Source organism: Heterodontus francisci, chromosome 29 (genome assembly GCF_036365525.1).
Source record: "Heterodontus francisci isolate sHetFra1 chromosome 29, sHetFra1.hap1, whole genome shotgun sequence".
Taxonomy (NCBI): domain Eukaryota; kingdom Metazoa; phylum Chordata; class Chondrichthyes; order Heterodontiformes; family Heterodontidae; genus Heterodontus; species Heterodontus francisci.
In genome coordinates, this window is record NC_090399.1 from 34,683,262 (window position 1) to 34,699,739 (window position 16,478).

The 16,478-nt window shown below is 45.8% G+C and overlaps 1 protein-coding gene across 1 annotated transcript; it reads right to left on the reverse strand.

The window, feature by feature from the left end:
* Window positions 1-4,324: 4,324 nt before the first annotated feature.
* LOC137345746 (nuclear factor 7, brain-like) lies at window positions 4,325-12,695 on the reverse strand. Its single transcript, XM_068009005.1, has 7 exons — window positions 12,279-12,695; window positions 11,977-12,072; window positions 11,097-11,327; window positions 8,620-8,641; window positions 7,499-7,612; window positions 7,327-7,381; window positions 4,325-4,475 (listed from the first exon to the last, which is right to left on the reverse strand). Exons 1-7 carry the CDS (start codon window positions 12,693-12,695, stop codon window positions 4,325-4,327), a joined length of 1,086 nt encoding a protein of 361 aa, XP_067865106.1.
* Between the last annotated feature and the right edge of the window lie 3,783 nt (window positions 12,696-16,478).

The window sequence follows — 16,478 nt, forward strand, 5'->3', positions numbered from 1 at the left end:
CCACATTGCTGGGCAGATGCCAGTGTTGTAGCTGTACTGGAATAGATTGGCTAGGGGCGTAGCTAGTTCTGGAGCACAAGTCTTTCGTACTATTGCTGGAATGCTGTCAGCGCCCAACTCCATTGCAGTATCCTGTACCTTCAGCCATTTCTTGATATCATGTAGAGTGAATCAGATTGACTGAAGACTGGCATCTGTGATGCTGGGGAACTCAGGAGGAGGCCGAGTTGGATCATCCACCCTGCATTTCTGGCTGAAGAAGGATGCAAATGCTTCAGCCTTGTCTTTTGTACCAGAGAGCCGGGGATGTTTGTGGAGCCTCCTCCTGCTGTCAGTTGTTTAATTATCCACCACTATTCCCGAATGGATGCGACAGGACTGCAGAGCTTAACTCTGTCTATCACATGCTGCTTCTGCTGTTTGGCATGCAAGTAGTCCTGTGTTGTAGTTTCACCAGGCTGACACCTCATTTTTAGGTATTGCTAGTGCTGCCTCTGGTATGCCCTCCTGCACTCTTCATTGACCCAGGGTTGATCCCCCGGTTTGATGGTAATGGTAGAGTGGGGGATATGCTGGGCCATGAGGTTGCAGATTGTGGTTGAGTACAATTCTGCTGCTGCTGCTGATGTTCCACAGTGGCTCATGGATGCCCAGTTTTGCATTGCCAGATCTGTTCGAAATCTGTCCCATTTAGCACAGTGGTAGTGCCACACAACATGTTGGAAGGTATCCTCAATGTGAAGAGGGGACTTCCCTCACCACCTGCTGCAGATCCAGTCTAACAGCCATGTCCTTTAGGACTCAGCCAGCTTGGTCAGTAGTGGTGCTAGAGAACCACTGTTGGTTATGGGTATTGAAGGCCCCCACCCAGAGTACATTCTATGCCCTTGTCACCCTCAGTACTTCCTCCAAGTGGTGTTCAACATGGAGAAGCGCTGATTCATCAGCTGGGGTGGGGCAGGGGCAGAGTCGTAGGTGGGAATCAGCAGGAGGTTTCCTTGTCCATGTTTGACCAGCTGTCATTAGACTTCACAGGGACCAGAGTCAATGTTGAGGACTCCGAGGGTAACTCCCTCCTGACTGTATACCAGTGTGCCGCCACTTCTGGTGGTTCTGTCCTGCCCATGGGACAGCACATACCCAGGAATGGTGGTAGTTATTTCTGGGATATTGTCTGCAAGGTATTATTCTGTGAGTATGACTATACCAGGCTGTTGCCTGACTAGTCTGTGGGACAGTTCTCCCAACTTTGGTCGAAGCCCCCAAATGTTTGTAAGGAGGACTTTGCAGGGTCAACAGGGCTGGGTTTGCCATTCTCGGTGCCTAGGGCCAATGGCGGGTTGTCCATCCGGTTTCATTATTTTCTGAGTCTTTGCACCAGTTTGATACAACTGAGTGGCTTACTAGATCATTGTAGAGGGCATTTAAGAGTCAACCACATTGCTGTGGGTCTGGAGTCACATGTAGGCCAGAGCAGGTAAGGACAGCAGATTTCCTTCCCGAAAGGACATTATTGAAGCAGATGCTGATGGGTTTTTCCAACAATCAATAATGGTTTCATGATCACCATGAGACTATATTTTTAATTCCAGATTATTATTAATTGAATTCAAATTCTACCATCTGCTGTGGTAGGATTTGAACACATGTCCCCAGAGCATTAGCCTGGGGCTCTGGGTTACTAGTCCAGTAACATCACCACTATACCACCACCTCCCCAAATCCATGGTTATCACCCTTCTCCTAAAAAACAGACAACCCTTGGCCCACTCTGTCCTTACACACCAACGCGTCATCTCCAAACTCCCTTTCCTCTCCAAAGTCCTTGAACATGTTGTCACCTCCCAAATCCATGACCATCTTTCCTGGAACACCATGTTTGAATCCTCCCATCAGGTTTCTACCCCTGTCACCGTACTGAAACAGCTCTTATCAAAGTCACAAATGACATCCTAAGTGACTGTGACAAAGGTAAACTTTCCCTCCTCATCCTTCTCGACCTGTCTGCAGCCTTTGACACAGTTGACCACACCATCCTCCTCCAACGCCTCTGCACTGTCGTCCAGCTGGGTGGGACTGCTCTCACCTGGTTCCATGCTTATCTATCTAATTGTAGTTAGAGAATCACTTGCAATGGTTTCTCTTCCTGGTCCCACACCGTTACCTCTGGTGTCCCCCAATGATCTATCCTTGGCCCCCTCCTATTTCTCATCTATCTGCTGCCCCTCAACCACACCAAAAAACACATTCTATCCCCAACACCCCTCCCTATCTCTGTAACTTCCTTCAGTCCCTACACCCGTCGGCAACTCTGTAACCTCCAGATTTACACCCCTCACTATCTCTGTCACGTCCTTTAACTCTACAGCTTTCCTTATCTCTAACATCCTTCATCCCCGACAACCCTCCCTTTCACCGTAACCTCCTCCAGCCGCTACACCTCTCCCTATCACAATCATCCTCCAGCCCCTGCACCTCTCACTATCTCTGTAACCTCCTCTGGACCCTACACCCCTCCCTTTCTCTGTAACCTCCGCCAGCCCCTACACCCCTCCCTATCTCTGTAACCTCCACCAGCCCTGTACACCTCCCTGTCTCTAACCTCCACCAGCCCTACACCCTCCCTATCTCTGAAACCTCCTCCAGCCCTACACCCCACCCTATCTCTGTAACCTCCTCCAGCCCTACACCCTCCCCATCTCTAACCTCCACCAGCCCTGTACACCTCCCTGTCTCTGTAACCTCCTCCAGCCCCTACATCTCTCCCCATCTCTGTAACCTCCTCCAGCCCTACACCCCTCCTATCTCTGTAACCTCCTCCAACCCTACACCCTCCCTATCTCTGTAACCTCCACCAGCCCTGTACACCTCCCTGTCTCTGTAACCTCCTCCAGGCCTACACCCCTTCCTATCTCTGTAACCTCCTCCAGACCTACACCCCTCCCTATCCCTGTAACCTCCTTCAGCCCTACACCCTCCCTATCTCTGTAACCTCCACCAGCCCTGTACACCTCCCTGTCTCTAACCTCCACCAGCCCTACACCCTCCCTATCTCTGAAACCTCCTCCAGGCCCTACACCCCTCCCTATCCCTGTAACCTCCTCCAGTCCCTACACCCCCCCTATCTCTAAGCTCCTCCAGACCTACACCCCTCCCAATCCCTGTAACCTCCTCCAGTCCCTACACCCCCCCCTATCTCTGTAAGCTCCTCTAGCTGTACCAATTTCTGAGATCTCTGCTCTCCTCTAATTCTGTGTCGTTAATCTTCCCTGATTTTAATCGCTGAGGCATTAGCAGTTGCAGTTTTAGTTGGTGGGCCCTAAGCTCTGGAATTCGCTCCCTAAATCTCTCCACCTCTCTCTGTCTCCTTAAGGACACCACTTAACACCCGTCTGTTCATCCGAATATCACTTCATGTGGCTTTGTGTAAAATGTTGCTTTATGATGCTTCTGGGAAGCACCTTTGGATGTTCTAGAACATTAAACGAGTTATATAAAAGATAACCTGTCACCCCACTGCCCCTCTCACACCCACACCCTCTCCCTGTCTCCCCTTTCCCTCCTCCTTCTCCTCTCTCGACTTCCTTACCGCTATATCCTCCCTCACCCTGTCCCACTCCCCTTCTCTCATCCTCAACCTACTCTCACTCTACCCAATCTGTCTCTCCTCACTCACCACCCTCCCTCACCATTTCCCCATCCCAACCCCTGTCCCACACACTGACTGTCCCCCTCCCATTCCCTGCGTCCCTCCCTCTTTCACTCCTCCCTCTCTATCCAGTCCTCTGCACTGCGTTTGTTATGAAAGTGTACAGAGAGCTTGACTGTGTATCTAACCTTTATTTCTTCTCCAAGCTCCCTTTACGTGTATTTTCACTAAATGAAGAATTAGTGAAGAACCTCACAAGGATGTGGTGCTCAGTAAAATGCTCAATTATGTCAGGAATGGCTGGTCTAAATATCACTTTATGTGGCTTTGTGCAAAATGTTGCTTTATGATGCTTCTGGGAAGCACCTTTGGATGTTTTTTGAACATTAAACGAGTGATGATGAGAAATTGCAGGAGTATTTCACATGTAGAAGTGAACTGAGTGTAGATCAAGGCTGTCTCCTATGGGGTTTAACAGTCATTATTCTGCCCATGTTTAGAGAGAGATTGTTAGAGGAACTTCATCAAGAGCACACAGGGATAGTCTGTTTGAAAGCAGTAGCAAGAAGCTATTATTGGTCTCCAAAGATAGATAGAGATATTGAAGAATTGGTGAAAAATTGTGGTGTGTCTCAGAATGAGAAATGATCCAACCAGAGTCCTTTCATTCCATGGTCAAACACAAGAAAACCGTGGAAATGAGTACATGTCAATTTCTTTGAAGTGGAAGGGAAAGAGTATTTTGTTGTCGTCGATAGCTATAACAAGTGGATTAATGTCGAATGAAGCAGAGTTAGCGTTTCGGGTCAGTGACCCTTCATCGGAACTGACAAATATTAGAAAAGTCACAGGTTATAAGCAAGTGAGGTGGGGGTGGGGCAAGAGATAACAAAGGAGGTCTAGATTGGACCAGGCCACATAGCTGACCAAAAGGTCACGGAGCAAAGGCAAACAATATGTTAATGGTGTGTTGAAAGACAAAGCATTAGTACAGATTAGCTGTTAATATACTGAATATTGAACAGCAGCAAGTGCAAACCTGAAAAAAAAACAGTGGGTAAGCAAACTGAACAAACTAAGATGAAACGAAAAAAAAATGCAAAAAAAAAAGATTGTAAAAAAAAAGGGAAGAAAAAAATAACTAAAAATGAAAGTAAAATGGGGGGGCTGTCATGTTCTGAAATTATTGAACTCAATGTTCAGTCCGGCAGGCTGTAGTGTGCCTGATCGGGAGATGAGATGTTGTTCCTCGAGCTTGCGTTGATGTTCACTGGAACACTGCAGCAATCCCAGGACAGAGATGTGAGCATGAGAGCAGGGGGGAGTGTTGAAATGGCAAGCAACCGGAAGCTCAGGGTCCTGCTTGCGGACCGAGCAGAGGTGTTCTGCAAACGGTCACCCAGTCTGTGCTTGGTCTCCCCAATGTAGAGGAGACCACATTGTGAGCAGCGAATACAGTATACTACATTGAAAGAAGTACACGTAAATCGCTGCTTCACCTGAAAGGAGTGTTTGGGGCCTGGGATAGTAATCTGTAACCTCTCGGCCTGGCATATCCCCCACTCTCCCATTACCATCAAGTCAGGAGACCAACCCTGGTTCAATGAAGAGTGCAGGAGGGCATGCCAGGAGCAGCACCAGGCATACCTCAAATGAGGTGTCAACCTGGTGAAGCTACAACCCAGGACTACTTGCATGCCAAACTGCATCAGCAGCATGCAATAGACAGAGCTAAGCGATCCCATAACCAACGGATCAGATCTAAGCTCTGCAGTCCTGCCGCATCCAGTCGTGAATGGTGGTGGACAATTAAACAACTAACTGGAGGAGGTGGCTCCACAAATATCCCCATCCTCAATGATGGGGGAGCCCAGCAAATCAGTGCAAAAGATAAGGCAGAAGTATTTGCAATAATCTTCAACCAGAAGTGCTGAGTTGATGATCCATCTCAGCCCCTCCTCAAGTCCCCAGCATTACAGATGCCAGACTTCAGCCAATTCAATTCACTCTGCGTGATATCAACAAACGACTGAAGACACTGGATACTGCAAAGGCTATAGGTCCTGACAATATTCCGGCAATAGTACTGAAAACCTGTGCTCCAGAACTTGCCGCACCCCTAGCCAAGCTGTTCCAGTACAGCCACAACACTGGCATCTACCCAACAATGTGGAAAATTGCCCGGGTATGTCCTGTACATAAAAAGCAGGACAAATCCAACCCGGCCAATTACTGCCCCATCAGTCTACTCTCAATCACTAAAGTGATGGAAGGTGTCATCAACAGTGCCATCAAGGAGCACTTGCTTAGCTATAACCTGCTCAGTTTGGGCCTCTCAGCTCCTGACCTCACTACAGCCTTGGTTCAAACATGGACAAAAAAGAGGTGAACTCAAGAGGTGAGGTGAGGGAGTGACTGCCCTTGACATCAAGGCAGCATTTGACCGAGTTTGGCGTCAAGGAGCAAAACTGGAGTCAATAGCAACCAGGGGGAAAACACTCTGCCGGTTGGAGTCATACCTAGCGCAAAGGAAGATGGCTGTGGTTGTTGGAGATCAATCATCTGAGCTCCAGGACATCACTGCAGGAGTTCCTCAGGGTGGTGTCCGAGGCCAAACCATCTTCAGCTGCTTCATCAATGACCTTCCTTCAATCATAAGGTCAGAAATGGGATGTTCGCTGATGCTTGCACAATCTTCAGCACCACTCGTGACTCCTCAGATACTGAAACAGTCCGTGTAGAAATGCAGCAAGACCTGGACAATATTCAAGCTTGGGCTGATAAGTGGCAACATTCACGCTACACAAGTGCCAGGCAATGACCATCTCCAACAAGAGAGAAACTAACCATCTCCCCTTGACATTCAATGGCATTACCATCACTGAATCTGCCACTATCAACATCCTAGGGGCTACCATTGACCAGAAACTGAACTGAAGCAGACATATAAATACCATGGCTCCAAGAGCAGGTCAGAGGCTAGGAATGCTGCAGCGAGTAACTCGCCTCTTGACTCCCCAAGGCCTGTCCTCTACCTACAAGGCACAAGTCAGGAGGTGTGATGGAATACTCTCCACTTGCCTGGATGGGTGCAGCTCCATCAACACTCAAGAAGCTCGACACCATCCAGAACAAAGCAGACTGCTTGATTGTTTGTGGATGGTGTGCTATTCACTCCCTTCACCACTGATGCACAGTGGCAGCAGTGGGTACCATCGACAAGACGCACTGCAGCAACGCACCAAGGCAACTTAGACAACACCTTCCAAACCCGCGACCTCTACCAACTAGAAGGACAAGAGCAGCAGATGCATAGAACATCACCACCTGCGAGTTCCTGTCCTAGTTATACACCATCCTGACTTGGAACTGTATCGCCATTCCTTCACCGTCGCTGGGTCAAAATTCTGGAACTATCTTCCTAACAGCAATGTGAGTGTACCGACCTCGCATGGACTGCAGCAGTTCAAGAAGGCAGCTCACCACCACCTTCTTAAGGGCAACTAGGGATGGGCAAAAAATGCTGGCCTGGCCAGCGATGCCCACATCCCATGAAGGAAGAAAAGAAAAATACAGGTTACCGTCAGCCCAGCTGATCCATATTGGTATTTACCCTCCTGTCCTCCCTCCATGAGGGAATAGTCCTAATCACACATCCCTTCATCCACCTCACCAACCTAACCTCGAATGTCGACAGTTTCTGTGTCAAACCATTAACATTGTAAGTGAATTCTACAGACACAACTTGGGAAAGAATCATTCACAATTGAACACAGGCTGGGAGTTCCATCACCCCTGTTGACCTGGATACAGGATTACTGATGGAGGCAATGTCATTCATTCATTTACCTTGATGGATGATTTCCTTCATTTCTCTCCATCGTTTATACTGTAAAGGACCTTTGTATGTCCCCAGGCACACATTCCCAGACATAGCAGTGGGCGTCTCCTCAGAAAACCTGCCAATAGCATTAATATCTGTCAGAGAACACAAGGACAGAAGAACATCAAGAACTAGGAGCAGGAGGAGGCTATACACCCCCTTGAGCTTGCACCACCATTCAACAAGACCAGGGCTGATCCTCAACCTCAACTCCACTTCTCCACCCCATCCCCATATCCCTCGATCCCTTAAAGTCCCAAAATCTATTGATCTCAGCCTTGAATATCATCAGTGACTGAATATCCACAGTCCTCAGAGGTAGAAAATTCCAAAGATTTACAACCTTTGAAGAAATTTCTCATCTCAGTCCTAAGTGGCCACTCCTTTACCCCCTCGTTTGAGACTCTTCAGCCAGGGGGAAAACAGCTTCTTCACATCCACCCTGTCACACCCCCTCATTGAAACAGAAGATTGAGATCAGCTCCAAATCCTGTGAACTTTTGTTCTACTTTGTCTGTGGCATGTAGGTCTGGAGACCAAAACTGGACACAGGGCAGCACAGTGGCACAGTGGTTAGCACAGCAGCCTCACAGCTCCAGCGACTCGCGTTCAATTCTGGGTACTGCCTGTGTGGAGTTTGCAAATTCTCCCTGTGTCTGCGTGGGTTTTCTCCGGGTGCTACGGTTTCCTCCCACAGCCAAAGGACTTGCAGGTTGCTAGGTTAATTGGCCATTATAAATTGCCCCTAGTATAGGTAGGTGGTAGGGAAATAGAGGGACAGGTGGGGATGTGGTAGCAATATGGGATTAGTGTAGGATTAGTATAAATGGGTGGTTGATGGTCGGCACAGACTCAGTGGGCCGAAGGGCCTGTTTCAGTGCTGTATCTCTATACTAAACTAAACACTCTCGGTGTGGCCAAAGCCCTGTACAATTGCAGCAAGACTTCCTTCCTCTTGTACTCCAAGCCCCTGCAATAAAGGCCAATTTTATATGAAGTGAGTTAACACTACAGGATTCAGACTGGAGAACACAGTGGGATGTGGAACTGCTACATCAGCAATAGTTCATTATTGACAATACATATCTGTCCCTCCAAGAACTAACCTCCTTGAAGATAAAACAGAAACAATGTTAGTTTGTTGTTGCAGCTTCATGGAATACAAAAGCACGTTGAAGTGAATTAAAAGCAAAATGCTGCGGATGCTGGAAATCTGAAATAAAAACAAGAAATGCTGGAAATACGCAGCAGGTCTGGCAGCATCTGTGGAGAGAGAAGCAGAGTTAAAGTTTCAGATCTGACCTGCTGCGTATTTCCAGCATTTCTTGTTTTTATTACTGAAGTGAATTAAACTGGGTGAGGTGAAAGCCAACTTGGGACAGTGCATTCTCATCAATTCCACACTCAATGTACCCTTGACATACATTCCCAATAGATTTCATCACTTCACTGAAGCTTCACTTTGTTTTTACACTTTACAACAAGTCCTCTGAGCAATTAGAGTTATTAATTAATATCGGCACGTGAGAAAGAATCAATCTGGATTTTTTATAATCCGTTCATATGTTGTGAGCATTATTGGTAAGGCCAGCATTTATTGCCCATCCCCAATTGCCCTTGAGAAGTTGGGGTGAGCTGCTTTCTTGAACCGCTGCAGTCTGCATGGTGTAGGTGCACTGACAGTGCTGTCAGGGAAGGAGTTTCAGGATTTTGACCCATGACAGTGCAGGAATGGTGATATAGTTCCAAGTCAGGATGGTGTGGGGCATGAAGGGGAACTTGCAGGTGGTGGTGTTCCCATGTGTCTTCTGCCGTTGTTCTTCTAGTTGGAAGAGTTCACAGGATCTGGTTAGAATTCCAGGACCAACATAAAGCTGGTTTGTGCTCAGGAATGTCAGGTTAGCAGCTCAGCTCCAAGTCAGAAATATGTGGGGCTCGAGATGGGAAATCAGGATAAGAAGCACTGCAGCCCAGTGCTGAGGAGCTGCTTTGCTGCCAGAGGTGCTGTCCTCATCCAGCAGTGCTAAGCCAAGGCCCCTCTCCCCTCATTCTCCCCATTCCAGTAATTAATATCAGGATGTTAAAGATTCTATCACACCATTCCCCCCTGAAGTGATACTAAGCCTTTATAAAATACTAGTTTGGCCCCAGCTGTAGAATTGTGACCAATTCTGGGCCCCACACTTTATGAAGGATTTGGTGAATGTACAGAAGAGATTTACTAGAATGGTTCCAGGAATGAGGTTATTACAGTTACACAGATAGACTGGAGAAGCTTGGGTTGTTCTCCTTAGAGCAGAGAAACCTAAAAGGAGATTTAATCGAGGTGTTTAAAATCATGAAAAAGGTAAATCAGGAGAAACTGTTTCCAATGGCTGAAGGATCGATAAGCAGAGGGCACAGATTTAAAGTGATTGGCTGAAGAACCAGAGACGACATGAGGAAAACATTTTACACAATGAGTGCTCAGGATTTGAAATGTACTGCCTGATACCCCCTTTTAAACCCATTTAATGCTTCAAAAAATAATAAATAAATAAATTAGAATTCAGCAAAGTTGAGCCAGAGGAAGGGAAACTACGAGTCACTGTTCAGACTTCTAAGGAGGGAGCAGGTGAGAGTTGAGAAGTTATGTGATATAATGGGTGACATTAAGAGATGAATGAAGATGAATTCAAGGTAAATGATGACAGGTGGATAAAGGGACACATATTAAACAGGGGGAAGTTAAATTTAGGATGGTCAGGAAGTTCTTCACTCAATGAGGACACATGGGATGGATTTCCAGATAGAGGGTGGAGTGAAGAATCCAGGAACCATTGCACAGACAGATCAGTGTGATCATTGAGCAAAGTGAAGAAGAACTGGAGATTCTGGAGCTGGGATGGGGAAAATGGCTCCCCCTCCCCCACCCATCAGCTCAGAGGGTTCAGATGGATTTACTCTGCTGTTATTATGTAATTATTTTTGTTTTAAAGAGTAAAGTATAAGTTTGGAATGTAATAAACAGCTAATATACTGGTAACAAAATTAAACCCCATGGGATTAATAGGGATATTGGGTGCATGGATATAAAATTAACAAAAAGACAGAAAGCAGAGAGTAATGGTCAATGGTTGTTTTTCAGTCTGGAGGGAGGTTATACAGTGGTGTCCCCCAGGAGTCAGTATTAGGAAACTGCTCTTTTTGATAGATTAATGACTTGGAGTTGGGTTGACAGGGCATCATTTCAGTTTATAAAAGGACATAAAATTCAAATGTAGTAAACAGTGAGGGGATTAGTAACAGGACATGGACTGGTAAAATGGGCAGAAACATGGCTGGAGAAATGTAAAAAATTGCATTTTGGGAGGAAGAATGAAGTGAGACAGTATAAACAGATTGAAACCAATGGATGTCAGCAGCAGAAACCTGGCTTAGGTTCCCCTTTGTTGCTGAGCAACCTGGAAGCCAAGTTACAGATATCCACCATTGCCATGGCAATGAATCATTGGGAGGGGACAGATACCTTCAACCAGAATCAAGGGGAGGTGGGGAGGGAGAGGAGAAGAGCACAGTGCGGACCTTCAGAACAGTCAAGTCACTTTGATCCAGTTTGACCTCAATGTTAGTGATGTCCAGCTCACTGGAGAAGAGTATCGTGTGCATTTCTGTCAGGTGTCTTTCCATTCCGGTCAAGTTACTTTCCACCTGAGCTTCCAGCTTTTCCATCAACCATTGCTCTTGGTCATTGAGGAACTGGTGCAGGTCAGCAAACTGCTGTGTAACATGGAAGATCAGATTACACCCCATTTCCTTAATGAAAGAGGAAGAAATATACACAGGTACTTTAGAATTAAGCAGAATTGACAGAGAGATCACTTGTTTCCAGTCAAGAAGAAAATAAGACAAGTCCTACAATATCCTCAACATTCTCCAAACTAAACAATTGTGAAACCCACACTTGCAGCCTTGGCCCAATTGGCAGCCTCTCTGACAAAAGTTCATGGTTTCATGACCCACTCAAGAGACTGGAGCACATGATCTTGGCTGAAACCTTCAGTTCAGTACCGAGGGAGAGCTGCACTATCAGAGCTACCAACCTTTGGATAAAATATTAACCTGAGGCCCTTTCTGCTCTCCCAGGCAGATGTTAAAGATCCCTTGGTACTATTGAAAAGAGCAAGGAGTCCTCCCAATGCCCCAACTGACATCCCTCCTTCAAAACTGTATCAGAAACAGATTAACTACTCGGTCATTTATTTCACTAGCATATGCAAAATGGCTGCCTCATTGAAGGAAAACTTGCATTAATATTACACCTTTTACAACCTTGAAACTTCCCAAAGCACCAAGTGTAGTCACTGTTGTCATGTAGACATTAGCCTGTGTAACAGCCACAACACACACACAGTGACTGCAGATTGTAAACCTCTCTGGACACAGGTAGGTCAGACCAACTTACTTCAGTTTGTAGAATCTCAAGTCCTTGTTTCTGCAGCACAACTTTCAAAGAAACCACCTTCTGGTTTAGTGAGTTTAAGAAAGCAACTCCTTTATTCTGCAGTGGAGACAGGAATGACATGTCATGAACTGTGATACCTGGATACCAGACTAGTTCTGTAAAGTTACTAAGTGGAAGAGAAGCCAGAATTACCCCATGATAAAGTATACAGGAGACCCCAGTCCACCTTCATGTACTGACTGAGTTGTACATTTCCACCATTCCCCCATCACCATTCTCACCTTTGAAAAGGGATCCCATACCTTACATGTTGCGATGAATTCAATTCTCTCTCTAAATTTGTGCTGCTTGTGAAGTTTCGAGTCCCTGCACACCGGGCAGATGAACATCCCGTCCGTCTCACAGATCAGGGTCAGTTTCTCTTGGTGTTCCTGGCACAGACGTCTCTCCTCCTCAGTCACCTCCTGCGGAACGGTCAGCCTGTGAATCTTGTCCACCACATTCCTCAACACACGGTTGGGCTGCAGGGTCAACTCTGCAGCATCCTCACTGCAATGGGAACAACAGACAGACCCTCCCTGCACCTTCCTGTCGGACACAATATCGGAGCAGCAGAAATTACACTCACAGACCACTAGGACAGGATCAACAAATAACCCGAAGCAAAGGGGACAGATGAGAGCTTCATCATAACTCCTATTCTCTGCACTACAATCCATGAAACAATCAATCCTGAACCTAGACAGTTACTCATATTAACCCAACAGCTCTTCCCCTCCTTTTAACAAACTGTGCACTCACAGCAGAGGAATAAATCAGATACATTCCTTCCACATGAATGTGTTTTATTAGATCCCTTTCCATCTAATTGAGTTTAATTCATTCCCCAATGCTGCAAAGTTGGGTTGCCTGGTAAAGTGGATCTCGGAACTCAGCTCCAATGATGATTGACAGATGTAGCAACTTCCCCATTAACCCTGTCAGTACCTTTGACTGGAACCTGTTGAAGGGGCCAATTGTCCCAATCTCTCCAGCACAGGAGCAATACATTCGCCAAGTGCCCTTCCTGAGATACAATTGGACCTGACAAACTAAAATGATATTGTGATGTTAAATGAGGATTTGATTCTGCCGCTCAATGACATCGCCTGTATCCAGCAGAGCCCACTAGTCATGGAGTCTCTTGGATTGGGGAATGAAGCTGCTGACATTGGTGCCAACAAGCTGGATCGCCTGCAGTTACAAAGTGGTGAAGTGTCTGTGTTCCCAGTTAACAGTCTGCAGGACTGTAATAACAGGGTGATAATCACTGTGGAGGATGTTTAAATCCTTTCCTCAGCTGTCGGTGTATCTCAATCTGAAATGTGATGCTCTGATACCTATTAAATGTTATATATTGAATTTTCACTGAATGAATGTGGCCCCTGTATGATTTGATACTGATGTGACCCTGAATGATTGTGTTCCATACATACATGGCTCTACAACATTCCCATAGTGTGATGTGCCAGGATATCTCTTCAAGGCAATTAATGAAAACGGGGAGATTCATAGAAGGAGGCCATTCGGCCCATCGTACATTTTAAAGAGCTATCCAATTATTCCCACTCCCTTGTTCTTTTCCCAGAGCCTTGAAAATGTTCCCTTTTCATTTATCCAATTCCCTTTGGAAAGTTACTATTGAATCTACTTCCACTGCCCTTTGAGGCCATACATTCCACATCAAAACAAACTCAATCCAGTCCGGATGGGATGCATCCTCAGTCACTGAGGGAAGTAAGCATGGAAATTGTGGAGGCTCTGGCCACAATCTTCCAATCCTCCATGGATATGGGGGTGGTCCAGAGGACTGGACGATTGCAACTGTTACACCCTGTTAAAAAAGGGGAGATGGAGAAATCTGTCAAATACAGGTCAGTCAGTTTAACGTCAGTGATGGGGAAACCTTTAGAGGCAATTGTCTGGGACAAAATTATTGCCATTTGATAAAATATGAAATGAAAGCCAGCATGGATCTGTTAAAGACAAATTGTGTTTGACTAACTTGATTGAGTTCTCTGATTCAGTGAGGGAGAGGGTTGATGAGCCTAGTCCGGTTGATGGGTGGTACAGTGGCGCAGTGGTTAGCACTGCAGCCTCACAGCTCCAGCGACCTGGGTTCAATTCTGGGTACTCCCTGTGTCTGCGTAGGTTTTCGCCGGCTACTCTGGTTTCCTCCCACCACCAAAAGACTTGCAGGTTGTTAGGTAAATTGACCGTTATAAATTGCCCCTCGTATAGGTAGGTAGTATAGGTAGGTGGGAGGGGAATAGAGGGACAGGTGGGGATATGGTATGAATATGGGATTTGTGTAGGACTAGTATACATGGGTGGTTGATGGTCGGCACAGACTCGGTGGGCCGAAGGGCCTGTTTCAGTGCTGTATCTCTAAATAAAAAAAATGGTGTGTAGATGGACTTTGAAAACACGTTTGACAAGTTCCACATGATAAGTTTGTTTGCAAAATTAAAGCCCATGGTATTAAAGAAACAGCATGGATACAAACTTGTCTAAGGAACAGAAAGCAGAGAATAGTGGTGAGTGGTTGTTTTTCAGATTGGAGAGAAGTATACAGTGATGTTCCCCAGGGGGGTGGTATTAGGATCACTGCTCTTTTTGATATTTATTAATCACCTGGGCTTGGGTTTACAGGGAATAGTTTTAAAGTTTACAACTGATACAAAACTCTGAAATGTAGTCAATAATGAGGCGGATAGTCACAACGTCAGGAGGACAGAGACAAACTGATGAAATAACAGATGAAATTTAACACAGAGAAGTGTGAAGTGATACATTTTGGTCGGAAGAATAAGGAGAGACAATATGAACGAAATGGTACAATTTTAAAAGGGAGGCAGGAACAGAGAGAGTGGGTGTTTGTACACAAATCTCTGAAGGTGAGAGGACAAGTTGAAAAGGCTGTTAAAAGATCCTCAGCTTTATGAATAGAGGTGTTGAGTACAAAAGTAAGTTGTTGTTGTTATGCGAAAGTTCTGCTAAATCTTTATAAAACACTGGTTAGGCCTCAGCTGGAATATTGCATTCAATTCAATTCAATTGAGGGCACCACACTTTATAAAGGATGTCAAGACCCTGAGGAGAGTGTAGAAGAGTCAGAGAGGCATAACAGCACAGAAGGAGGCCATTCAGCCCATCGAGTACATGCTGGCTGTCAATAGAGCAATCCAGTCAGTCCCATCACCCGCTCTAGCCCCATAGCCCTGTAAACGTATTTCCGTCAAATGCCCATAAAATATTCTTTTGAAATCATTCATCATCTCCATTTCCACCAACCTCATAGGCAGTGAGTTCCAGGTCATTACCACTCGCTATGGAGGAAATGTTCTTCCTCATATTCCCCCTGCACAAAACCTTAAATCTGTGTCCTTTATGTTTGATCAGCGAATGGGAACAGATTTTCTTTGTCTACCTTATCTGCAGTTATATGGAGACAGTGGAGAAGCTGGGATTGTTCTCCTTAGAGCAGAGAAGGTTAAGGGGATATTCAATAGAGATGTTTAAAATTATAAATGATTTTGATGGAGTATATAAGGAAAAGCTGTTTCCACTGGTAGGAAGGTCAAAAACAGAGGACACAGATTGAATATGAATGAGAGAGGAGGAAGAGAGAGAGTGAGAGAGAGAGTGAGAGAGAGAGGGACAGAGAGAGAGCGACAGAGAGAGAGGGTCAAAGAGATGTGGGAACAGAGAGCCAGGGGGGACAGAAAGAGAAGAGACAGAGAGAGGGAGGGATCTGGGGACAGAAAGAGTGTGATGTGGGAACAGAGAGAGAGAGATAGATGTGGGGACAGAGATGGGGTGATGGTGGTGGTGGACAGAGAGAAACAGGGAGACAGAGACAGGGATCAAGATAATTCCTGACAGATGGACATCTATCTGGAATACTCTGTATCGTTACATCAAGCATGCAGGCAGACATTGTCTACTTCTGCAAGCAGAAACAATGCGAAGTCTTCCACTACATCAATGTTAAACATAGTGATGAGAAAGTTAATAAATTAGTCTTCTCATTTAAACCTTGTTCACAAAATAGCACATTTTTTGTGATTTTGATGAATAGTAAAATACATTTCTAATGCCTTTATCTTTCCGAAACTTGCTCACGGAACCCCTGTGTAGAACAACAATTATTACGCGGCCCCTCATGCAAAAACGTTGGACACCACTGGGTTAGAGTCACACCTAATAGTAAGGAGGATGGTTATGGTTGTTGGAGGCCAATCATCTCAGCTCCAGGCAATCATTGCAGGTGTTCCTCAGTCCAGGGTTCTCGGCCAAACCATCTTCAGCAGCTTCCTTAATGACCTTTGTCCGTCATAAGGTCAGAAATGGGGATGTTCACTGATGATTGCACAATGTTCAACAACAATCGCAATTGTTCAGACACTGAAGCAATTCATATCTATATGCCGTTAGACATGGACAACATTCATGACTGGGCT